Raw genomic sequence first — 27079 nt, 5'->3', positions numbered from 1 at the left:
CTTTGGTTCATACCCATGCTGGAATATTACAGTGTCTCAGAGGACCCTGATCCCAGAATAGGGCGGGGTGGCAGGGGTGGAGTCACACACTTAATGAACACTGAGAATTACAGAGTAACATCTGCAGCTCACTGTATAAAAAGCCAAGATCTCAACCACACTGATGGACGAGATTCTGCAGTAATAATTGCACGTATGCAACCACTTTTCTCAGTAAATCTGGATCATGCAGATTCCAAAGTTGAGTTTTAAATCTGAATCCATTTTTTGATGGTTTATACAGCCTAAATGAATCAGATTATTACAACTTTGTACTTTATATAAATCAATAGTTCTGATACCGTGGGTAATAACAAGTGTTGGCTCTACGGAAGAAACAGAACTCTCAAACACTGTGGGTGGGAATGTGAAATGACACAACCGCTCTGAGACCATTTGACAGTGCCCACAGCACTGGGCTATGCTTGAGGGTCCTGGGCTCCTCAGACCTTTGAAGTAATATCACCTTTCTCATGGCTGAAAAGGAGAGCAGGTACTAGCTAACCGTTGCTTACTGCTTTCTTTGGTCAAGAAAAATGGGGGCTTTAACTGAACTCTGTCTCTTGGTGTCTTAGTACTGGTCTCACTGAATATTCTGAAGAAATTCATTCTGGGCCAAGCCTGGAAAAGGGAATTATTGGGGCCACTGTTAGCCATGTCGTGTCTGTACAATTTGGAAAACAGGACCTCCTCTGAGTGGACACAATCCATGCCAGGGTTCACGGCTTGGCAAGTAGAAGTGGATCCAGATTTTGCTCCTTGACCAGGCTGCTGTGCAGTGAACAACTTGCACAACCATACATGGCAGCCCTAGAAATTAATCCTGATGTTAAGAAATGTCAAATCCCTTAGAAGTTGCTAGTACATCTGACATTCTTGTAATTTGTACTGTAAAGATGTCAATTTACCACAGCATCTGTTTCAGATTGCTCTTGATACCATCCATATCCTCCCACCACATCCCCTTCTAGACTCTTGTCGTTCACAGATGGATTCTATCCTGCACGCTGACATCAGAGAGAACTGTTTACAATGCAAATGAGATGCAAGACCTCTGCTGCTCAAAATTACCCAACAGCTTTAATGGGTCCAGTCTCACCCCCTTCACATAGCAGTCTAGGCCCGTACCATCTAGCCGCCGCCCGCTTGCCCAGCCTCTCTGCTCCCAGTCCCTAGGGTCTTCTAAATTCCAACTGCCCGCTCCTAGCCAAGTCAAAGTCTTGCCATCTCTCTGACTTTGTACACTCTTAACCTTGTTCAAGAGTCTCTTTCCCCCTCATCTGCAAAGTCCTATCCATCCTAAAAAATTCAGTTCAAATTTCACCTTGTTGGTGAATTATTTCCTCGACGTGCAATCATTATCTGCCTTTCCTCTGCTTCCACTGCACAGTGCATATTCCCCTCTGCTTATAGAATTACTATTTGTACATTTCCCTTTCCCTCTAGACCACCTATTCCCTGGGTACATATTTATCTAGACTATCTTTTTAACTTGGAATAGTAAAAATTTGTGATCAACTCTTATGGAAACGAAAGCTCTAGTAGATTTTCATCATCAAAATTTTATTTTGCTTACTAGATAAATGAGTAGGAGACAACACTTTAGAGACACTGTGATTACATCTAAAAATTAGCTGAATTCAAAAAGTATTTTAAAAAGAAAAATGTCCAAAGGAACAGGCAAGACTATGTGTGAGATGTAGGTGACATTCTTCCATGAATTTCAGTTTTTCAGAATGTGGTTATGTTACTTTAAAAATAAATACATATATATTTTTTAAAAGAAAACTTCATTTTGCTTAACTCCCTCAAACATATTATAGAATCTATTTTTAGTCTATTTTTATTTAAGCATCTGGAGTCTGACTGGACCACCAAGGGCAGTTTCTGAAAGTAATTTTCAGAAGAAAGATGAAGAGGTAAATCCCTTTTATCTTTTCCAAGCTGTTTCCCTGTGCAGGTCTGTCCTAGGTGAGATTAATGCATCCACACATACACATTATTAGCACAGCAGCGAAAGCCATAGGCTTTGGGTTTAAAAATCTGGCTCCATCATTTAGTCACTGTGTGACCATGGACCTCCCTGGTCTTCCTCAATCCTACCTGGGCTCAGCAATAGCATGGGGATTATAACAGCTGTGAGGATTAAATGAGAAAATGCACGTGAAGTATTTGACGGAGTGCCTTCATCAGAAGTATTAACATCACCCTCACCATTTTGAGATGAAGAACTTGAGACCTTAAAGGGAATCCTAGTGTCTTGGGACTCCGATTTGCTACACTGGCCATGGCGCCCTCAGCTTTTCAGCTAAATTTATACCTATTATACTCACTGCATCTCTGGAGCTGTCTTATTTTTATTTATTTACTTTTTTTCTTCTAGCAGAGGTGCTGGGGATTGAACCCAGGACCTAGTGCATGCTAAGCACGCGCTCTACCACAGAGCTATACCCGCTACATTTTGTCGGGGGTTGGTAATTGGGTTTACTTATTTTTATTTCAGAGCCATCTTGAAAGGTCTCCCACTGGCTAAATTTGAGATAATTTGAGCAACTTCTGTAGATTATAACATGTTGGAAAAAAATCCATGCATCCAATATTGTGACTAAAATGTACACGTATTAGTCTCTGCCCCTGGTTCCCAGCATCGAGCTCCTAAATCCCTCATAAATTCCTAAGTGATAAGAGCACTAGGAGCAGCTTTTGTTCTGTTGATGCCTCTGGTGGCTCCTGCAGGAACTGGTCACCAGAAAGACCAAGTCACAATTAGAAGCTTAGAATTGTCTGCCCCACCCCCATCCTCCAGAGAGGAGAGAGGGGTTGGACATGGAGTTTTTAACTGATCATCCCTACATGAGGAAGCCTCCATAAAATCCCAGAAGTACAAGGTTTGGCGAGCTTCCACTTTGATGAACACATCCACACCGGGGCGGTGGGGGGAGGGAGGGACATTAATCCATGGGAACAGAAGCTCCCACACTCAGGACCCTCCCAAACCTGACTGTGTATCTCTTCATCTGGCTGCTCATCCATATCTTTTATCATATCCTTTAATAAACTGGCAAACGTAAGTGTTTCCTGAGTTCTGTGAGCTGCCCTAGCAAGTTAATTAAACCTAAGGAGGGGTCGTTAGCACCTCCAATCTACAGCCAGTTGGTCAGAAGCACAGGTGACAACCTGGGCTTGCTACTGGCATCTGAAGTGGGGCTGAGGGAGGGCAGTCTTGTGGGACTGAGCCCTTCACCTGTGGGGTCTGACGCTCTCTCTGGGTAGACAGTGTCAGAACTGAATTAAATTGTAGGACACCCAGCTGGCGTCAGAATCGCTTGGTGTAGGGGAAAGCCTTCCCACGTTTGACCAGAAGTGTCAGAAATGAAGTGTTTGGTGTGAGGAGTAAAGGAGAATCCCGGGGAGAAACGCACAGTAGGGAGGAACTGGGTTTCCCCTAGAGAGGAAGGAAAATCTGAGCATTCCTCTTTACAACTGCACATTGTCATTTTGTAGAAGAGTGTCCTTATTTTTTGGAGATGCACACTGAAGTATTGCGGGGTGAAGTGTCATGATTTCTATAGCTTACATTCAAGTGTTTCATCAAAAAGATTGTTCATATAAAGAGAAATAAAGGGAAGAAGGCAACATGTTAACAACTGGTGCCTCGAGGTGAAGGACATAGGGATGTCCACTGTGCTGTTCTTTTAACCCATCTGTCGCTTAGACAAATTCCAAAACAAAAAGATGGTGGGGGTGGGGGTATACAGACAAGATCAGCAAATAAACAGATCAGAAGTTAGGGCTACGAGCCAAAGCAGAGAGTTTCAGAGGAGCCATTTTCTTTCCCATATTTAAAAAGAATGATTGTGTGAACTACATGCATCTTATACAACCAGTTATGGCAAATGAGGTAGGCGTCTTTATGTATGTCTACAGGCAAGTGTGGAAAGACGGTCGGAAGTGGTGATGATAACCTGTAGCTAGGAGGATATCAATGATTTTTATTTTCACTTACACTTTTTTGTATTGTCTGAAATTCTTATAAGAACCATATGTCATCTATATGTACTCAAAATAAACAATAAAGCTATTGTCATCCTGAAAAAAATTAGCCATATCTGTAGGACTTTATACATTCTTGCAACTTCCTATGAACCTAAAATTATTGCAAAATGAAGTTTTCAAAATTGGTTTTCCAATATTTATATCTTAATTTTAGAAAGATACTAACTGTGCCCAATACATCAGACTTTTTTTTAAAAAGCCTTGTGAGTTCCTACTAAGGGTCATCAAACATTTATTCCAGTCTCATTTAGGTTAAAAAATAAAAAAGCTTCAAATATAAAGTCGTGTTCTTAGGAACATGGCATTTTAATCTTTTTTTTTTTAAAGTCACAGGGCAGGGAAGGGGCAGAGGGGAGAGCTCCCTGGGTCTATGACAAGCTTCCTCTCCACTGATCCTCCGAGCACTGAGCCCCACCAGCGCTGCCCAGGCACCGCCTGCATCAACACAAACCTCGCTGACCACACACGGTCTCAAGGCACCTCCCGCAGGCACAGAGCATCCCTCTCTAAACCACAGAAACGGTTTCCTTTTACCTAAGTCCCTGCACCCTCCACTGAACACCTGCTTCATAGAGACCTCACAGAAGGAAAAAGACCCCTATACCATTCCTTTTATATATATATAAAAGAAATAATCATTTGGGAAGGGATAAGCCTCCACAGGCTTCACAGGGAGGCATGTGTCCAGTTGCTCTAGTTACAGGATCTAAAATCTGAAACTTGAACCAAAGTGGTTGGGCGTCGGGGAGAGACAGGCTGGGCAATCAGCGCTCAACGGCTTGAAGGCAGGAAAGGAAAGGGCAGGTCAGCCTGGCAGCCGCTGCAGCCCGGCCAAGGGCGGGACTACTTCATCAGGGGTGGAGGGTGTGAAAGATCTAGAAGGCCGCCAGAGGCTTTGCGCAGAGAGTGAACTTGGTCTTGGGGCCCTAACTGCCCCAGAGCTGTCGTGACTAAAGGCGGCAATTTGGTGGGGAGAGGACGGAAGCTGTCTCTTCCTTCAGCGTGCATCCCTCAGTGACACACATCTTCAAGTGCTGACTGCCACCGCCCAGCTGAACAAGGATCTTTCAAATCCAATCCAATGCATTTGGATGATTCAAGCCTTCTCTGGTCTTTTGCTATTTTCTCCTTCATTGCTGGCTTCAAAAGTCCTGAATAATCTCCCCGCTTCCCTCTGCAGACTCAGCCCTTGCATTCTAGGCCCCAGTCATAAAGACCCTCTTTCTGTTCCCCAGACACCCCATGCCCTCTCAGATCCCCCAACCCCAAGCCCAGGTCCAGTGCTGCTCCACCATATTCCCTGTGAACCACTTACCAAGCTGAGCACTCATTCAGCTGTCCCAGCACTGCCTCAGGAGGGTCACTGCCACCCCCATGCCCTCCTCTGTAGAGAAACCGGCTCAGAAAGCACAGCCCGTGGGGAGGCAGGAGTTGCAGGGCTAATGCCATTATCAGGGTGGCCAGAAGCCTGGCGGGGTGAGGAGCCCTCCCCCTACCAACCACGGTGGTGTGGGGATGCCTGGGGCTCACCTCCTTGCTTTCCTGAGACGCCTTCAGGGGCACACAGGCTGTGGTCTAAACTTTAGCCCTTACCCAGTGCAAATTCCCAGGCAGGGAAGCTGACATCCCTAGTAAAAGGAGACTTCAGACCAAAATAACTAGACACCTGAGGAGTACAATTACTGTAAGAGATCAGCAACAGGTTGAACACATGTAACATGAGGCAGAATGACTGGGGCAGACCAAAAAAACTGTAAGAAAAAAGTATAAGAAGTATCCTCCAAGGGATAAAGAAAGAGATTCTAACATCAACCAAGGGGAAATATGACTGGACATAATGGGTGGGATACTACACAGCGGATTCAGGAGAGGAGAGAGGATGCAATGGAAGCTCAGAGAGACGAATTCTTCCAGAAGGGAGAAGACAAGAAGGAAGGGGTAGGTTCTGAGATACAGAAAATGAAAGCAGAGAGTCCAGGAGCCAGGTAATCGGGAACACGAAAGCAGGGAAAAACAAATAAAAAAGGAAATATTTGAAGAACATTGGTAATTCCTTGGAATTAAAAAGAGACTGAAGATTTCAGATTGAAAAGAGTTTGTAAAGGACCAAACAAGATACACGAAGACTCACACCAAGCCACAATATGATATTTTGGAATGTTGAGATTAAATGCAAATTCTAAAAGCTTCCATAGAGAAAGAAAAAGAATGAGATTAACGTCAGACTTTTCAATAGCAACACTGATGCAAAAAGACAACAGAGTAACATTTTTAAAGTGCTGAAGGAAAAGAACTTTGAACACAGAAGTAGGAAACGTGCAGGCATATTAAAGGTTTCTCAGGCATGCAAAGGCACTGAAGGTTTGCCACATAAAGGCTCACTCTCAAAATATGCATCAGAGAAGTACTCAAATAAAAAGACAAATAAATCCTGCAGTGTAAGATATATGGGAAATAAGCCTAGTCAAATAAGATAGTAAGGTTTCTTGCCTAAAAAAGGACAAGAAAGAAAAAAGAAAGGAAGGAAGGAAAGAAAGGGAAGGGAAGGGAAGGGAAGGGAAGGGAAGGGAAGGGAAGGGAAGGGAAGGGAAGGGAAGGGAAGGGAAGGGAAGGATTAATTCCAAAATTCCTGAATTAAAACACATGATAACAGCAACACACCTGGAATGAGTCCTAGGAAGAAAGAGACCCAAATTCATTTGAACCTACTAACAGACTTGTATTACCAGAGGTAAATATAGATTCTGATACATAAAAAATGAGTGGGGATAAATAAAGACAAATTTGGATCTTAAGAGCAACCACCATAACAACAAAAATAAAATGGTTTTAAATGACAAGAAAAAAATTCTTGTTGATCTGTCAGAAAGCAGGAAATGAGAAAAAAAATCTAAAAAAAAAAAAACAACGAAGTATAGTAAGGAGGAAAAATATTAAATAAGATGTTAGAAAATATACCAATAAAATAATCCTTACAGGTGTAAATGGATTAAACTCACCAATTTTAAGGACTCTTAGATTGGCAATAAGTGATACATTACCTACAAGAGACAAATACCAAAAAAAAGAGAAAGAGGATGGAGAAAGATACTCCCAAGTAAATATGAGCCAAAAGAAAGCTGGAGAATCAATCCAAATATCTGATAAGATAGAATTCAAGGTTAAAAAAAAAAAAAAAAGAAGGAGCAGAGATGGGAGCTACGTACCAGAAAAAGAAACAAAACTGTAAAAGATATATGATCTTTCCTATTATATGAACCTAACAAATCACCTTGAATATACACACACTCTTACCTAAAGCAAGAACTAACAGAATGGCAGGAAAAGAGACAAGTCAACAAATACACTTGAATATTTTAACCCACTCCTCTCAGAAACCACTAGAACAAGCAGACAAAAAATAAGCAGAGGTATAACAGGTCTAAATAATACATTAACATGCTCGAACAAGGAGATACAGAGAGAACTCTACTCCCAAATAAAGAATACACATTTACTTTCAACTTCTATAACAAGTAGCCACACGCTAAAGTGTCAGTATATTCCAAGGAATTAGTATCACAAAGACTTCCTGCTTTGATCATAAAATTAACAAACAGTAACAAAATCAGTTTCTTCTTAATGCCTATGTCTAGAACTTAGGTGGAAAAGAATTTTTAAAAAATAGAACTGAATGACAATGAAAACACAACCTGTCAAATTTATGAGATACAGCTCAAGCATTACTCAGAGAAAAATGTGTATTTTAAATGCATTCTCCTCTGCTTACTCTCTAAGGCTGAAATGAGGAAGTGTTTCCTTGAAAGTCACCCAAACAGAACATGAAGCACTGGGGGAAAACTCTCACAAAGTCTACAAGTATCTCTCTGGGGGCCTGATGGGTGCTCTGAGCCCAGGGCTCATGAGAGATAAACATAATGCTTCCAGTAGAAAGAAACCTAAAGGTACACCCACCTTTACTCACAGCTGGGTCAGTAGGTCTAGCCAAACTATTAACCACAGACGACTGTATGTCAGGAAAAAATAACATGGCCCTGAACCCTACAAAAGTCCAGACCCTTTCAACTACCCATTAAATTGGATGTAAAAATCAACAGAGCCTGGAATCAAGTCTCCTAAGTGTCTACTAAGGACCTGGCTCCGCTGCTGTCATACCCATCCCCTGAGGAACCCAGAGCGAGCCCCCCAACCCTGTGAGATTGAGCACTCCCCACGCCCCCTGCCCCTGCCGTCCAGTATCGCTGCCATGAGGATAAAACACATTTGCACAGAAGTACCTGATAGGGTAAGTCAGCCATCCTTAAATAAGTTTCCATCTTCAAACAGAAAGGAGATAAACTGGGGACACCATTGTTAGGTCTTGCAAACTGATGCAAAATAATAGCATCTTTGGAGTCAATCTCTTGCTGTTTCCTGTCAAAACCAAAACAGAGAAAAAGAACAATCCACACGTTATACACTCAGTTCCCTTAGTTCCTCAGAGGTCCCTGCTGGGCTGGAGCTCCTCGGCGAGTGAGCAGATCTGCTTGTCAAAGGGGTTTACCTCACCCAGGAGCACTTAAGAGAGTGGAAGCTTGGTCAGAACACAAGAGGACCTCACAAACTCTGACCTTACCATGGCTGCGAGAGCTCAGGAGAGTAACTACACGTCAGCCTCCTTCCGGTCCCTGTGGCCTGTGGGCAGGAAGCGCACTTCCAGGTCAGGTCCACCTCTTCTCTAGCTGGCTGCCTACCTGCCAGGGACAAGCTGGATGGATAAAAAATATGTCCTGTGCTTCCCGTGTGTCAGGCATCGTTCTGAGGGCTTCACGGGCATTACCTCATTTCATCTTCATAGTAGCCTTACGAGGTAGGTACGACTGTTATCCACATTTTGTAGATGAGGAAACTGAGGCACAGAGGATAAACCTGCCCGAAGTCTCGTTACTAGTAAACGGCAGAACCCGAACTAAACCAGGCAGTCAGAGACGATGTTCTTGACCACTAGGCTGCACCATGACAGTCTCCTCATCCACAGGACCCTGGAAGAACAGTGCAGACCTACTCGGCCACAACTCAAGCCTGCAGGCAACCTGAGACTGAATATCCGGTCCCTCTTCCAAAGCCTCACCTGGCCTGTCACTTGTGGTGCCGAGGAACCCGGCTCCTGGGCACTCTCTCTTCCTCCTACCTTCACAGGGGCCCCATGTTCACCACACAGCATATCCCCTAGCACCCCTGCCTTCTCCCTTTCTTCTGTCTCAGCCACACATCTGTCTTTTCCTTTGGCTACTTTTTTGGGTGGGGAGGACTTCCCTGGTACAGCTTTTTCAGTAGCCACCATGCAGTAGAGCAAATGCTGGACTCCACGTCTGGACACCTGGGGTCGAGTGCAGGCCCTGCTTCCTATGGCCGCATCACCCTAGACCTCTCCTCCTCTCTCGTACAGAAAGTGAGAAGTCTGCCTCTATTATCGTGGGAATTAAATAAAATAGCATCTGTAACCATTTGGTGAGCTATCAAGCATAAAGTGGTAGACTTAATTCTCATTCAAAGAGATATGGGCTTGTACCCACAAGCCGCAAAGTCTCATGCCACACAGCGCCACTCAGACAGACATCACATCCAGGAACCTTCCACATTCTCCATCGTTCACTCTACCCAACCGTTCCCCAGTCAGATAAGCCTCACTCTGCCCCTTGGCCTTCCCTGAGTTTCTGGTTCCCTCACATTGTTCCTAGTTTAATCCCACAAGTACTTCTACCCAAGTAGACAAGGGCAAGTTCTTCGTGTCATCGTCACACGATGCTCACTTACTGCGGAAGCTCCGCTCAGTAAGACAAAGTCTTTTGGAGAAGTTTACCACGAGAGTGCCCTTTCCACTTAAAGAGTTAAGAATGACTCATTTTGAAAAAAATTGGTCAAAAGAATAAAAATATTTGCTGCCTTTGGACAAGACTTGCTATAAAACAAAAGTTTTCACTTAGATGAAGTGTTTGAGAGGTCAGATATTAAAAGTAAAGAAGCCATTTAGACTATGTTCCTAAAAAGTGCAAACTGTAGATTTGACAACAGATTTTGTCCAGTCAAGTAATTCACGTCAGAGCGGTATTTTCATGTAAATTAGCCAGGCAAAAATTTAAGAACTGAAAGGAGAGGAGATAAATGTAAAATCCCTTTCTCCATTGGCCAGAGCAATCTAATTCTGAAGGTGAACTTGGGCCCTGACATAAGAATGGATGTGACCAGCATATGCCAATGACTCTGTGTACACCATACGTATTAAATCATTTCATATTGACAGTAGCACTACAGAGTGGATATTGTTATAGTTTAAAATTAGTATATTATACCCTACTTATATTTTACAATAGACAAGGAAACTGAAGCTCAGAGAGGCTAAGTAACTTGCCCAAAGAATATCAATTTAAGACCAAGTTATTCTCTTGTAAAATGATTATAAATCAATAAAAAATGTTAAAAAATAAAAATAAAAAGACCAAGTCATTCTTAACTCCAGTTCCCAAGTTCTTAAGCACTTCAGCTACACCAAAATGGGCAAATCTTCAGTACTTTTATTAAGGCAGCCAGTTGGGCTCAGACCACTCAAACCTGGAACTTTCTGATGAAAGTCTATAGTAGCTAATGATAGCCAACTTTTATTGCACGCTTACTATAATGTCAAACTCTGTGCTAAGCATCTCACATGTGTTAACTCACACAATCAGTCTCTGAGGAAGCCTACTGTTATTATCCCCATTTCACAGATGAGAAAACTGAGTAGCCAAGCTTACTCTTAGGTCCAAGGTTACATGGTTGGTTAACAGCAGAGTAAATCTGAACCCAATCTAGCCCCAGAGCTCTCCCCACATGTCAGGAAACTCTCTCTAACTAAGGATCAGCAGAGCAGGTGATCTGTTTCCTGAACACTATACTTTATATAAAGTGCTGTTATAATGAGGAGTGTGTAAGAACACCTGTGGAGCAGCAGACTGGCCCCTATTCCCACAGTGAAGGATCTCACAGATGACCATGTCTCTGTATATAGCTGCGGGGCTATTAGTTCAAAGATCACATGACCCACGGGCTGCTCTGATTCCCTAAGTTTTCTAGGACAGGATGAGCCGGTGTGCCAAACAAGCTATGCATAACAAGTCATTCCTGGGTCAATTTACAAATACTACATTTCTGAATGCTAGACAGAATTTAAGAGTGCTGCAAGGCTCTCTCCTCTTGGGGAGAATAAAGTGGAGGTTTGGGATTATATTTCTTTAAAAATACTGTGAAGGGAAAAATATGGATAAAATCCAAAAGACTTACTTTGGTTATACTCATTAATCAAACTTCTTAAATAATTCTCACGTGTCAACTTGCCTTCCACTCTGGAGATGTACCCATAGATTAAGGTTAAGTCTATGCAGCAGAAAATCCAAGTACAGTGCTGAAGCCCACGATCGCCAGTGAACTCAGACAGTGTAGCCATTTCAAGGGGCACCTTCCATCCCACATAGTTCAGATCGTTTTGTGTTTTTGCCTAAACCACACAGGCAACTGAAACTTAGCTTTCACTCAAGTGCAGGCCACTATCCTGTAACCTCTGAATCTCAGTACCCGACCTCCCTGGGTCTCCTTCCCCTATCCCTCTGTGCCCCTGGAGGCTGTCAAAAACTCAGGTCCCTGCCACAGGTCTGTCTTCCCTGAGCGGTGCCCCAGCTCTCCACACTCCGCTTCTTCTCCTCCATCAAAACTTATTCCGGAATCAGGAAGAAGGGATAAGAAATGCGGGCTCCACAGACACACGTTCCCAGATTTGATCCTACTACTCTTCCTGTGTGATCTTGGGCTACCAAAACTTCCTCATTTAAGACATGAGATCAAGCATCCCACCAGGAATAATGCAATTGCGTTGGTAAAGCACTTCTACGCTGAGCCCCAACTAAAGGCTCAAAAGTGGACAGGCATTTTTTTATTTGCATTACAATAGGGTTTCCCAACTCAACTTAAACACCTGTCAAGAAATATAGGTGGATAAACTGTAATCCAAATAAGTATCCAAGTGGGCAGAGGACTCTTCTCTGTGCAGGGACCACACCTACTAGGGCGTGGCCTCTTCCCAGGGTAGGCCCTGAGCTGCCCCCTCCCCATTTCCTCAAGGTCGTTTAAGCAAGGTTTAGACTCAGTCCTGTGAAGCTGTGCCTTCACTCCCTCCACCAAGTGGAAGAACTGGTGAGAAGCCACATGGTTCCTGATCTTCAAAAGGCTTTGGACTGGAATATAACTGGGAACAACTGCACAAATATCTTTGTTTTTCATATAGCTTGAAACCTTACTTGAAATAGAGTTCTAAACCTAACAAAACTATAAAATAATCTAGAGAAATAATTCATTTGAATTTTAAAAATCTGTTTCAACTAGACTCAAGACACTACTAAGGAAGAGAATTCAGTGGTAAGCTTAAAATAAAACTTCTCAATTACGGCTCAGTAATAGGAAAGCCAATACATTTGCCCAGACCTAAATGAGTCCCACCCTCTCAGAGACTAGGAATATTCAAAATACCTGTTAGGCTGTCACAATGTCCTCCTGGAATCCCTGCAGGCCTGCTAAAGGTCACCTATCACTGTCTTTGCTTATAAAACTATTGTGTAGGATTCCCCCACTGGAAAAATGCAGTGTAGATACATTTTTCACTCTTCAGAAAATACTGGCCAAGAGGGTCATTCTGAGCTATTGAAATCTGCTCTTTCCTGGTCATCTCCCAGTGACAGAGGGCTCAAATGCATGTTAATTTTGACCATAAACTGACGTTTCAATTAGCCAAACCACCGGTCCCAGCAGCCTGTGGTACTATCCTGGTGAAACAAAGATCTCCTGTCCGGCTGGATGTACCAACAGCAGGGGCCTCCATTTTCTGGTATCTCCAAGTCAATCCTGTAAACATTTTGCGGCAGGCAGCAGATGCAACTGTTTACGGCACCAGCACCGGGCAACTCCCGTGCACGCCCATGTGCTAGTCGTGTCCTCGGATTTCCTACTGTTCACACAACAATGGCATTTAAGCCTGAAGATGGTGCTTAGCTTTAAGTACCACATTAGCAGATAACCAGGTTAAGGCTGCATCAAAACCGCACACCACTACACTCCGCCATGCACCCCGAACAGGGACCCAGGGGTCTCCGGAGCTTTTGCAATTTCAGCCTTTTGATGATGTTGACACTTGGGAAGGGATAGAGGAGAACTAACCTTTAAGTATAAGATAAGGTTAGAAGTTAATATTACAGCGTTGTCATCTATAAACAAAGAGGGTATTTCACAAAAATGTAACTTAGTATTTCTACAAGGCCTAATTCTACGGTTGCAAATACACTGCATTTAGGATCTTCCTAAGGGCATTTCATAATAGACGATTATGCTCCATAACAATCCAGAGAATTTTGCTTTTAGCACCAAATGATTGGGAGACAAGTGTTCTTCCCTCCCAGTACCAGTAATTCTCCTGTCAACTCCAAACTGCCCCTCACGGCCAGGTAACCACGGACTGCCTCTGGCGAAAGGTAAGGACAAGACTCGGGCGTTTGGGCGGCATGACCGAGGGGCTGCCACGGGTCCCCCCTCGCGCCAGCCCTGCCCTGGCAGGTGCCCTTCTCTGCGCCCCTGCGCGGGGCCCTCTCTCCGGCTCACCTAATGACCAGGAGTTCGTGGAGCAGATACGCAGCTGCGGCCAGCAAAGCTCCCCCGGTCAAGTAAAGGGTTTTCTTCCACCAGGGATCGGAGCCCAGCCCTGCCATGATCCCACCGTAATCCTGCAAAGGGAAAGCGATGATGTCCCCATAAAAGGAGAAGGGCTCCTCGGACCCGGCCCACCAGCCGAAGAAGGAGACGCTCTGGTTCCAGCTCAGATCCACCACGCACGGCCTGGACGAGGCAAAGCCAACCCCCCAGTGCATGCTGCGCGGCTGGCTGCGGGCGCCCCTCCCAGGGCCCGCGCCGCCCGCATGGGAAGGGGCCGGCGCGGCCGGGCGCGGGCTCAGCAGCGCGCTGGGGGCGCGGGCGGCGCGGGCGGCAGCGACCGAGGCGGCGGCGGCGGCGGCGGCGGCGGAGGAGGAGGAGGAGGAGGAGGGAGGACGCGGGCCGCGGGTGGCGGGCCTGGCCGGCGGGGCCCCGGGGCCCTGGGCGGCAGCGGCGGCCGCCGGCTCCCCCCGCAGCGGCCTCTCCGCGCCGCTCTTTGTGTCGGCGCCTGGAGAAGGCCGCGTGATGTCATTGCTCCCCGGGGCAGGGAAACAGAGGCGGGATAAAGTCACCTACCCCGCGCCCTGCCCCCGCCCCGCATCTCCGCGGTCCGGCGGCCTCCGCCCCGGCCGGAGCTGCGGGGCTGGGCGCGCCGGGCGGGCTCCGCGCCTCCAGGCGGCACGGCCAGGAACGGCTCGGTTGCGGAGGTGGCTGGAAATGCGGCTCCGCCCGGAGGAAGCTACAGTCGGGGCCCGGATCTTCGTCCCCCCACCCCACCCCACCCCCCGGCCCGTCCTCCGCCTCCGCTCCAGCCCCTCCCGCCCGCGCGAGAGCGGGGCGCGCGCAGAACTCACCTGGGACCGCGCGGAGCTCGGGCAGAAACGCCGCCCCTCGCGGGGGCTGGACACCCGGGCCCGGGCAAGGTCGGGAATTCCACTCCTCTCTCTAGCTGTCAGGAAAGCGCTGTGTCTTTGCATAACTTATGAAAACACTTATTCCTTTGCAGTTACCTAAGGCTTGGCCATGTGCTCACGGAGAGAGTCTGGTTTGATAAATAACAACAAAAATGTACTCTAGAGAGAAATCCCCTTTGACAGACCGGTCCAAGTCCAGTCTTTCCCCTTGGAAACCATCACCAGGAACGCGTGGCTGCGCCGTATTGCTCTGGTTGTTTTCCCTTTCCTTTTCTGCGCAGGAAATGTGTGTGTGATCGATTTTTCTTCCTTTTAACTTCATTTTTTAAAGTTGTACAAATATGTACAAAGAATAGGACCTTGTTTCATAGACGTGTAAGATGTACATACAAGTTTTAGCCAGAGCATGGACAGTTTAAAATTGTTCGAAGGAACTGAAAAAAATCAAGTAGGGCGTTTATCGCTCTTCAGGTGAAAGAGTGGCTATGGGAACCCTCCAGGCTTCTGAGTGAACGACCTGAGATTACAGTGAAGGGGGACTCCTCCTTTCTACTTCTCGGACCACACTAGCCCTTTAGACAGGCAGTGAGTGTGGTCATATGGTTAATAAAATACGGGCGTGTTGCCCCCCAGCAACGAGATACAGGGAGAGGCTAGCCACAAGAAGGGCCCCAGACACTACTGTATACGTTTACGGGACCTCTCAGGGAGAAGCAGAGTGTGCGGTTGGAAGTGAACCTTCCATGAGCAAATTGCAGAGTGGAACCCAAGGGCCTGCTGGAGAGACAGAGGTGGTCACCAGACCGCCTTCTGGGGAGAGAGACCAGGAGGCTGCAAAGGAAGAAGGGTGGGCAGGTTCGGGATCAGGGCAGAAATGCTCTGGTTGGAGGGGGATTCTCCATTCGTCCTCTGTGTCCTTCCCACGCAGCGCTCAGCCTTTGCTCTCATTAAATGTTGAGCCAATATTTAAAGAATATCTGTCTGATTTTTGGTACCGAATTATTTGCCTGAGTGTCTATGTCCAGCCATGAGGATGAGCATAAATTATTACCTTGAGTGGAGGAATATGGAAGGCAAAAAGGAGAATCAACCCTGCAAACTCTGTGCCCAGAAAACAAGTTAGAAACCAGATGAAGTTTGATATTCGGATCCCAGAAAGTGCATTCCACTCCAAGGCAGACCTACTCCACCCACTCATGGAAGCCAGTGGCCACTGCTGCATCCTGGGAGTATCAGATAATTGCTGAGCACTATCTGGCCTTTGGGTCAAGTATGGCTTGAATGTTCAAAGGTATCTTGAACTGAACATCTTTAAGAAGCAGGTGTTGGTAAAATAAAACCCCATAGAGAAGCTAAAATATAATCTTAAATGATCTGTTGCAGATTAAACTCAAGCTTTTAGATCCATGGCCTAGAAGAGAGAAGATTCTTAGAATTCAGTCTTGTATAAAGGTGAGAGGAGGCAGAGTAGTATCTAAGGAGTTAACAGACTCCTTGGGGAAAAGTTTGGTACGAAGATGTCAGAACAAAGCTCTGGGGAAACCAGGAAAGCAGCTGTAGCTGTGAAGGCCCAGCAGCAACGCACATCTCAGCCAGATCAGGTTGGGCCTTCCGTGGAGAAGCTGCACACAAAGGGCTGCAATCCAGCCCCAGAGAGAAGGGACCGCGGGGCAGGGCCTCAGCCCTCTAGGGGTGGCAGTGCTGTTACCCGGCAGAGAGCAAGTGAGCAGGCCTAGGGTAACTGAGGAGCAGACCTGGGGTAACCGAGGAGCTCAGCAGACTGCTTCTTCAGAGTGACTCCTGAGAAGCCCCTGTGTGGAGCCAGATGCCAGGTTCAACCCGCAGTGTCTGTCAGGCCTCCCGCCCCGCAGGGGGCAGATGTAGGGAGCTGAGCCTGTCGCAGGGCTCCTTCAGCTAGTGATGGGGTGTGAAGACCTTGGGAGCCAGAGCGGGCAACTTTACTCCACCCCTCCCACCACCACCACCAAATCTGATTGCCTTAGTATCATAACCATGGACCGTAGCTCCAAGCTAGAGGCATCTTATTTTCCTTCTTCAAAATCTTTGTTTTACTAACAATTGAGGTATTTCAAGACAAAAATAGAAGGGACTAAGAGTTATTGAACAACTGTCGGTCTAATGATATGTTTTTTCCAGTAACTCTTCAAAACAACCTGTGTTAGACAATTATTGTCATTCCTATTTTACAAACGAGAAAACTAAGGCTCAGAGAGGTAAATTAACTGAGTCAGTTTCCAGGGCTAAGTAATGATAGAGCCAGAATTCAAACCCCGGTGTCTCACACCAGCAGCCCTTTGGTTGTCCATCACCTACAATGTCTTTCACCCCAAGTACCAGTGCTGAAGCACTGTCCATGATATTCCTTCTTTAGGTCATCAGTCTGTGGCTCAATTCTGAACCGTATCTAAACCCAATGGCTACAAAACCTCAAACGCTGCTGACTGTGCTGCCACCTTTTGAGAAAGGTGGATTTAGACAATTTCTTACACAGATGTTGCTATGCCTGCGCCATGTGACTCTGCAGCCTGGCCGTGGTGACGTGACAAGGGACAACTAAATCAGCGCTTCCCAAACTTTGTATATGTATCATCTGGAAATCTGTCACAATGATCAAATAAGAGACAATTAGATCAGTACTTCTCAAATGTTACGTGAATCACTGGGGATCTTGTTAACATGCAAATTCTGACTCATGAGGTCTGAGATTTTGCATTTCTAATAAGCATACAGGTGAAGCCAGACCACACTTGGATGAACAATAGTTTAGACCACTAGTTTATGTGACGGATCAAAAACTCTGCCCAAAAGAAACACCTCATGTTGGATGGTTTCTAATCAACCCAATCAAGTGACCATTTGTTGTTGAATTCGGACACCAGATACACAGATAAAAGGGCTGGGGCAGGAGTAGAATCAGGAATGGAAAGAAAATGAATCGAGACTCAAGAAAAGCCATTCGAACAGAGAGTAATGCATAATCCTTGTGAGAGGTTAATTTGACGTTTGAGTGCTAAGAGCTGAGAGAGGAAGCCACAGGGCAGGAGAGGAGGGGCAGGATGCTGGGAGGAGAAGGTGGGGAAGGAGTACCCTGGGGGATTAGTGATACCATGGCACCTTTTCTCAGGAAGCAACACAAAGAGCGTGAACAGATGAAGAAAATATTTTATAAGTTTCTTTTCCCCTGGAAAACTTTTCACAAGAATGTTATACTTTGTGTTTCAAAATGTAGCTTAAGAGATTTAAAATCTAGCTGCTGTAGTTGTAAGTGGATGTGATGCTGGCATTATTGCTGGTTTTATATAATTAAATTTAATATGCTATTTTATTAAAATATCTCTGTATTATTCACAAAATAAACAATTTACTTGATAACGTTACCCTGAATTTTATCATAAAACTTCTACTTTCTCAGCTTGATTTGTGGAGAAGAGATCTAATACTACCCTACCCAGGTATCCAACATTATAGCTGGAAGCCAGCGTGTTACCATAAGGTGACTGTCCCTATCTACTTTCTGATGTACTGGACTTGGGCGTTTTATTAATCAGTATGCAACTCTCAGAAAACATTTTCTGCAAGGCTGACTTGACGCTGAGAAAAGATACGCAGATAATAACCAGGCTCAGATAAGTGAGGGGCGATTGAGAAAATGGGTCATGAGAAAGTTTGGAAGACTTTTAGCTTGGGTGGTGAGTTCATTTGCCAGGGCTGCTGTAAAGAGCACACAAAATTTATTTAAGCCACCAGTCTGTGGTGGCCAGTTCTGGAGCCAGCTGTCCAAGATCAAGGTCCTGTCAGGGTTAATTTCTCCTTGGCTTACAATGGCCATTTTCTGCCTGTGTCTACATGGTCTTTCCTCTGTACATTTGTCTCCTAATCTCCTCTTCTTATAAGGTCCTCAGTCATATTGGATTATGGCCACCCTAATGATCTCATTTTACCTTAATTACCCCTTTGAAGGCACTACCTCCAAACACAGTCACATTTTGAGGTCCCGAGGGTAAGGACTTAAACATACAGATTTTAGGGGACACAGTTCAGCCCATAACAGATAGCCTACCAAATGCCCAAGAGGAGATGCCCAATGGCAATTGAATGCGTGTGTTTAGAAGAGAGATTTGGCCTGGGGTTGCAATGGGTGGGATCACTAAAGGCAAGGGGGTAGACCAGAGAGTGTGAGGGTGACTGCTAAGCGAGAGGAGAGAGGGGCTGAGGACAGAGCCCTGAGAACATCACAGTCAGAGGATGGCCAGAGGAAGAGAGGAACCATCCAGGAAACCGAGAGGGAAAGAGAGGCCAGGAGGGAAGATGGACAGGTGTGGGGCCGCAGAAGCCAAGGGAAGGGGGTGTCTCAAGACTGTGAGGTGGGGTCAATAGCATCCCATGTTCCCAACAAGTCAAGTCAAATGAATTTAGCCAGTAGCGCGGACATCACTGACCTGGGGGAACAAGCACTTTCAAGTGTCAGGGGGTCAGAAGCCAGACTTCAAAAGTGAAGGCAGCATAGTAAGTGCAGGAAACACCTGCAATGAATTTGGTTGTGAAAGGAGGAAGCAAAGGTTGGTTGTTGGAGAGGGGAATAAATATTTCTCCAGGCTTTTAAAAGGGGTTTATATATATTCTTTTTAATATTAATACGTGAACACAGTACAATGTTCAAGAGCTACAGAGAAGAATGCAATGAAAAGTCAGTCTCTGCTCCGGTTATCCTCCCCCCTCCTCCGGATGTGCCTGGCCCCAGAGGCTGCCCCGTGTGAAGGACAGCGAGACGTCCCTGTACTCGGGCTTCTGGTTGACCGCACCCACGCTTCCCACAGCTCGCCCACCATGGAGATCGGAGGACTGGAGGGGAGTGAGGAATGGATGGGAGTGAAGAATGGATGACGACTAACCCTTAGTATCTTTTCCTGCAGAGTTGCCCCAGGCTGTGTCTCTCTCCACAGGGCTCCTTCTGTGTGTTTCAGGAACTAAGTCTCCATATTTCTCCTTCAGTGGAGGGCTGATAATGGCTTCCTGCTGTTGCTAGCCCTGGGGTTCTGCACTTTGGTAAATAGCCCTTTTATTATTTTTTTTATTTTTTATTGAGCTATAGTTGATTTACAATGTTGTGCTAGTTTCTGGTGTACACCATAGTGATTCAGCTATACATATATATATCTTTTTTTCATATTCTTTTTCACTTTAGGTTATTACAGATACTGAATATAATTCCCTGTGCTATACAGTAGGACCTTGTTTATCTATTTTACATATAGTAGTTTGTAATTACAAACTCCTAATTTATCCCTTCCCCCCCCTTCCCCTTTGGTAACCATAAGTTTGTTTTCTGTCTCTGAGTCTATCTCTGTTTGATAACTAAGTTCATTTATATCATTTTTTAGATCCCACATATAAGCGATATCATGTACTATTTCTCTCCCTGACTTGTTTCACTAAACATAATGCACTCCTAGTCCACTCATGTTGTTGCAAATGGCATTATTTTATTCTTTTTTATGGCCGAGTAGTATTCCACTGTATAAATATACCACAACTTCTTTATCCAGTCATCTGTCAATGGACACTTCGGTTTCTTCTCTGTCTTGGCTATTGTAAATAGTGCTGCTAGGAACATTGAGGTTATAGGGATCTTTCCAAATTAGAGTTTCCTCTGGCTATATGCCCAGGAATGGGATTGCTGGATCATACGGTAAATTTATTTTTAGTTTTTTAAGGAATCTCCATACTGTTGTCCATAGAGTCTGCACCAGTTGCATTCCCACCAACAAGTGTATGGTGTTCCCTCTCTCCACACTCTCTCCAGCATTTATTGTTTGTGGACTAGTCCTTTGATTAAATGCTTCTCAAAATATCCAGTTTGCCTGTGTCTTTAGTTTCCTGCTGGGACTCTAAGAGATACATTCTCCCTTTTAACACTTCCCAGAAGCAAATACAGCCATCAGCTTCTGTGTTTATTCCCAGAGATGTTCGATGCATTAAAAATGCATTTTCTATATACGTGTTTGTATTTGTATATGTGTATTGTTCTAAATTATTTTTATACAAATCGTATCATTTAACTGCCTGTCTCCCAGTTTATTTTCTTTCCTTTTGTATCTTCAACATAGAACTTCCAAGCATCTTCCTTCCTTCCTTCCTTCCTCTCTTTATAGCTGCCTAGAATACAGAAGCTATATATATATATAGAGAGAGAGTTTATATGTACTTATTTATATTATTTTATATATATATATATATATATTTATAGAAGTGGGGTTTCTGGGTCAAAGGAGCCACGCATTATAACTGTCATAGATATTGCCATATTGCAGGCAATACACACTCTCAGTATTTTTTAAAGTGTCTGTTTCCTCATACATACCTTAATCACACATATTCTTAAGTGTTTTGATCTTTCCTCTTTGTAAGTGAGAACACAGTGCTCATTGTAGTTTTAAACTTGTTGAAGTTGAGAGCAATTTTTTGAAAGATACATTTGTGTTAACTTTTCTGTGAATTGGTCATCTTTAACTGGCTTATTGGTATTTTTTATTGACTTACATGAGGTCCTAATTGAGAAAAACAATTCTTTGCCTGTAAATTAATTGGCAGAAATTTTCCCAACCTTGCTTTTTTTCAATTTTTTCTTCTACAGCTTCATGGTTTCTATCATAGTTTTAGAGAGAACTTCTCTAAGTGGAGTATTCCAATCTATCACTTCAGATGTTCTTCCTAGGTGACCTCAAGTGCTGGGTGTGACCATGAAGGCAGAAGCCTCCAGAGACAAGGTCCTGTTGCTTTTGAGGTAGGACGCAAACCATCCACATAGACATTGGAGTTACTCAGGAAGATGGGAGGACTTAGGGATGGGAAGAAGAACAAAGACACCATGATTGAGGGGAGTGGCCAGAAGTGGGGTCTGGCAATAAAGGGCAAGCAGGGTACAGGAGAGCTAGACTTGAGGTTGGAGACATGAGAGCTTTTGCACAAGAGTAATGCAGTGTTGGGTGGGAGGGGCAAGGTATAGCTCAAGTGGTAGAGTGCCTGTTCGGCATGCATGAGGTCCTGGGTTCGAGCCCTGATACCTCCTCTAAAAATAAATAAATAAATAGACCTAATTACTGCCCCCCCCCCAAATGAGTAGTGCAGTGAGCAAAGAGGACACAAATCCCATGTTTCTACTCCAGGTTCATAGAAAATGTGAAATCTCTCAAAATGGCTCCAGGTGAAACCACATCCTCAAAGGAAAGCTGGGTTTCAGCTAATGGAGGAAGTAAAGGACACTGCGATGCAGACGATGCAGACGGGGCTTATAGAGGCTGCAGCAGGAGAGTGCAGAACTGGGTAGTGGGAGGAAGAGCCAGGGAAGATGATTCAGGAAACAGTCTTGGGGGAGGTCATAGAAAGGAGTCAGGGTCGGGTGTCTAAGTCTTGGGCAACGACTAGGAATAGCAGGGATTCTTATCAGGCTTTAATGTCACAAACATTTGGCCCCAGCAGGCCCCTGGGGTGCCAGTCACCTAGGCCTGAACATTGACTGAGAAGAACATGTCATCTCAGGAGCACAGAGAGATTTGCCTTTAAAAGAGTTAAGTTTCAGCTGCCATTGATTGGTTCTCAGGGAAAGTTCTGGGTATAAAACTGCCAGGTCTGTGGGTGCCCAGGTAAATAAGCAGAGGCCTGAAGTAACAAAGCCCTGGCCTCTGCGTGGTGGGTCTGGGTGCCATCTGGTGGGATGTGCCAGCGTGGGGGTGGATGGGGCAGGAAGTTGGGCTGCTGGGATAGCCTGCTGCACTGCAGCAATTCTCTTATGGTTTTTGATAACATTGTGGTTGAGAACTTCTCATCCAGCCAACCATCCAACCAGCCATCTACTGAGGTGGCTAATCCAACTATTTATCTCTATTTAAAATCAATCTTCTTTTATGAGTTGAAATTCTTTAAACATCGCATAAATCTGATTGATAATTAATCCAGACTGGCCTTCCATCATAACCATCCTGACAAAACTGGGTCTAGAAACAGAATCCCAGAACGTCTCTGCAATTTAACATCAAAAGAATGACCAAAAAGAGGCAATTCAAATCGTGTGCCAGTTTTTGCCTTTCACGACTTTTGTCAGCTTTCATGTCCACTTTTACAAAAGATAGGCAGAAGACAGCATGACTGTATTTTTCTTTTCCTGACATACTCTGTCAAATAGACTGTATTTCCCCACTGCAGTATTTTAGTACAGTCATCTTTAACCTTTCTGGGGGGGCATGAATCCTTTTGAGACTCGGATGAAAGCTATAGGACATTCTCGGCAAAGAAATACAAACACGTACACAATTTCGTTTCCTGTTTCGGGGGTTCCTGGAACCTCAGAAGCCCATCTGAAGACCCCAGATACAGAGCCTGTTTTAGAGTCAGAAAGACGAGTGGAGATCTTACATGATGTCAGTGACCTCTATGTCCATCAGTTCCAATCTGTCAACAGGAAACAAGGATTCAAATCTATCAAAGAGGGAACACCTCATGGCCATATTTACCTTGTAACTCTCCACAACCCCATTCTCAGCTCTGCTCACATCATCTTGAGAACATATTTTTTCCTTAGATCCAACTGGTGCCTTTTAGCCCCTAGACAGTGGCTCTTTTATATGTGCTGCATCCTTTTCTTGTTGGGATACAAGAGGTTTATTGAACTCACAATAAATTCTTTTGCTTGATTTCATGCAAATCATCAGTGTCAGGATTTTTTTTTTTTGATACAGTGAAGACTTGCATGTTATTTGCGTCTCATCAGTAATAGTCAAGTAAGACTCTCCCTTTTAATAGAGTCACATTGTAACTTAATAAAAGCAATTATGTATTGGCTGTGCTAACACTCTTTCCTTTGGTTTTCTTTCTATCTTTACTTTCCATTGACATTTTCTTAGGATTCTTGTATTTTTGGACCTACTTCTGTAAGCCTGTAATGATGCAAATATTTCTTATGGAACTACAGGGACCTTACCAACTCAGGTGTAAGAAATATTTCTCACAAGCATGACTCGCCACTGTGCCTGGTTACTGAGCAGTCTCTAAATCTTTGCTTGTGCCTCTCAATGTCATGTATTCCAGATCTGCAGTAGCACAGAAGCCCTCGTGAGTATCCCTAGCACACATCAGAGTCATTTCAAACAATGTCAGAATTTTTCACTTTTTTTGCTTGACTGAGATATTTTTATTGTGTGGTATTTTAATTCAATACTTTACTTCAATTTATCATTAATACAATAACAAAACCGGTAACTCTAATATGGAAAGTAAGGCTGGAATTTTATTCAGGGTCTTTAAAGCATTTTCATAAGTTATAGTTAGTAGCATGTAGTTGTTTTAGTCATAGAGAGGCAATGAAGGGAACTGAGGCACATTGCTCAAACTTTAGACGTTGCGAAACTCTGATTGAAATGCTTCTGAAGATGCAACCTTGCATACAGACAATTCAAATATGTGATACTAATCCAGGTGTGTGTGGATGCTTCTGCTATGACCATACAATGGCACAGACACTGGGTACAAGTATAAAAGTGTAGTGCACAGGCTGCCTGGGTCTGCATCTTACTGGTTGTGTGAAGCTGAACACATTTAACATCTCCGTGAAAGGGAGTGGACGGTACTTCCGACCTCACAGGGCTGTTATGAAGGTTACATGGGATAATGCATGCCTAGCACTCAGCACAGGGCCTGGCGCTCCGTAAACACAAAAGATTATAGTAAGTGGCCCATATTGCTTAGGAATTCTTTTCTTATTGAAGTAGAGTTGGTTTACAACGTTGCGTTAGTTTCTGATGTATGGCATAGTGATTGAGTTATACACATATGTATTCTTTTTCATATTCTTTTTCATTATAGGGTATTACAAAATATTGAGTATAGTCCCCTGTCCTGTACAGTAGGACCTTGTTGCTTATCTGTTTTATGTATAGTAGTTAGTATTTGTAAATCCCAAACTCCCAAACTTATCCCTCTCCACCCCCTTTCCTCCCCAGTAACCAAGTTTCTTACCTATGTCTGTGAGTCTGTTTCTGTTTTGTAAATAAGTTCATTTGTGTCACTTTTGACACTTTAAAACAACCTATAATAATCTCTTGGATGTCCAAATTACTTGACTTTATTGGAATTTTGTTGGAATATATTAGCAGCACCTCATTCATTCATTCATTTTCTTATTCAACAGACATATATCCAGCTGGGTCAGGGGATGTAAGACTGAATGAAACAGAACAATGGTCCCAGGCATATGGTGCTGGCATGACACAGATCCTAATCAAATATTCACACAAATAAATCTAAACCTGTAATTGTGATAAGTGCTATAAATAAGAGAAATATGATATAATGTTAAAAGGAGTATTTGCCCTTGTCAAACTAGGGGTCAAAGGAATCTTCCCAGAGGAGGTGGGCTGAGGTCTGACTGGTGGCCAGAGGGTTTGAATGTTCTTGACTGGAGGGAGAACTGAGCAAGGGCCCCAACAGCAGAAAACGACAACATAAGACTTGAGACGAAGTGCAGAGCAGTACTTACAGTTCGCTAGCTTTCATGAAAGCAAGAGAGGAAATAAGAAAATATGCTTATAATTGTTCATTTGTGCAAAACACACATGGACACGTATACACGTTAAGCCAGAACAGTAATGAGATTGGTTATGACAGCGAGTAAGTGGGAATGGAGTGGAAGGACTGGAGGTTACCAGAACAGAGTAGAAGGCATATGGGGGAGTGACATGTGTCCGAATACAAACTTTTTATATAGTTCTGATTTTTAGAAACATGTTAGTGGCATGTCCTCCAAAAGTAAATCATTTAAATCAGCCAGGATTTGGGGGAGAGGGATCCCAAAAAGGAATGTAAACTGTAACATATGAGCCTGAGGGTATTACAAACCAACAACATAACCAGGCTGATGTGGAAGGGGAGAAGAACTAACCTAACTTTGGAAAATAGTATTTTTAATGATATATCCTAAGGCTAAATTAAATTTCTTTCTCATAGGGCACCCTTGCTTCCAAATCAAAACATGATCATCAAAAAATAGGAAGTTTCCTAACATCACGTTGCAGCGAACTTGACATTTTCATTTGAGAGCACTGAGGCGTGACTTAGGGGAGGAGACAATGTGACGTTTCTAGTGCCTCACACAAACTTCTAGATGTAAAATAAAAGAATTAAAGATGATTCTTTGGTGATGTTTTGTCTTTGGGACAGCTATGGCACACACGGATATCGCAATGTTTTATAGGCCTGCATAACATATTGTCCCCAGAACATAGCAACTTTGGGAAAAATCAAAACTTCAGTAACAACTGCAATTGCTTTTTATTCTAGTCTTCCCACCAAGATAGCTTCTGCAATCCCACTTCCAGAAGGCTCTTCCAGGTTCTATGGGAGTTTTGCATGTGTGCTGGATCCCATTGTTCCCTAAAGAAGTTTTGAAAAGAGCCACACCACTTGTCTCTTGTCCCCATCTGCCTTGCCTTGTGACCCTTCCTACCACCACTCATTGCTAAGTGCTGAAAGTTTTGTTCTCCTGGTGCACATAGCCCTTTTAGCCAACCTTAAATGGTCTAGCCATTTTTATAATTAAAGCCCCACTGAGCACTCTGACTCCCTCCACAAGGACTCAGTGGTCAAGGTCATAGCCCAGTTTCCCACAGCTGTTCCTCTCACCGGAAACCAGATCCCAGCAAATTCACTTTCTCCCTCTATTTTGTTCTAAGATAGGTCTATAATCTCTTTTGCTGGACTATCAGCTATAAAGTTTCCACCATTATTTCTTGCAGGGGACTCTCATGAACCCAGAGTTCCTAAGGGAAGGTTTGCAGATTAAACTCCCTACCATTGCCCTAATTGCTAAATTACTGCTTTTTAAAAGTAGGTCATTCTCAAAATAAAAATTTTTCAAGTAGGCAATCCTCACTCTACAAATAAACATTAAAAAAAACTTTGTAGTATCTTTCTGAGCCTATTTCCCCTGGAACTTGGTTGAAATTGGCCTGAAAGATCAAATTAGATTATGCACAGAGGCATGAAATTTTCATCTCTTCATCTTACAAGAATTCAAGTGGAACACAGAAGTTGCTATTACTGAATCATCCTGAATTTCCATCACTTAACAATGTATATTTTTAATAATTGAAAGTTAGAGTATTCTTTCGAAAATAAATGTGCTTTGTTTGGGGGACTGCTTTTTACTTGATTTCATAAACATAAAAATGTTTTTATTGAGGTATAGTTGATGTACACTATTATACAAGTTTCAGGTGTACAATAGTGATTCACAATTTTTAAAGTTTATACTCCATTTGTAGTTATTTACAAAATATTGGTTATATTCC

At 44.0% G+C, this 27079-nt stretch overlaps 1 protein-coding gene across 3 annotated transcripts in view; it reads right to left on the bottom strand.

Moving 5' to 3' along the window:
• The window catches only part of FAXC (failed axon connections homolog, metaxin like GST domain containing), a 57907-nt gene extending 43267 nt beyond the window's left edge, over positions 1 to 14640 (bottom strand). The window contains exons 1-3 of one of the 3 annotated variants that reach the window (XM_031456064.2): positions 14380 to 14640; positions 13756 to 13877; positions 8373 to 8508 (exon numbers count right to left, since the gene is read on the bottom strand). In XM_031456064.2, the coding sequence (XP_031311924.2) occupies positions 8373 to 8508; positions 13756 to 13862 (243 nt within the window). In that variant the 5' untranslated portion in view covers positions 13863 to 13877; positions 14380 to 14640. Of the gene's footprint in view, positions 1 to 8372; positions 8509 to 13755; positions 14068 to 14379 lie in introns of those variants that run through there. The other 2 variants (XM_031456066.2, XM_031456065.2) reach the window with 2 other exon arrangements.
• Between the last annotated feature and the right edge of the window lie 12439 nt (positions 14641 to 27079).

The sequence above is a fragment of the Camelus dromedarius genome, chromosome 6 (genome assembly GCF_036321535.1).
Source record: "Camelus dromedarius isolate mCamDro1 chromosome 6, mCamDro1.pat, whole genome shotgun sequence".
Lineage (NCBI taxonomy): Eukaryota > Metazoa > Chordata > Mammalia > Artiodactyla > Camelidae > Camelus > Camelus dromedarius.
This window is presented reverse-complemented; position numbering and strand designations above follow the sequence as displayed.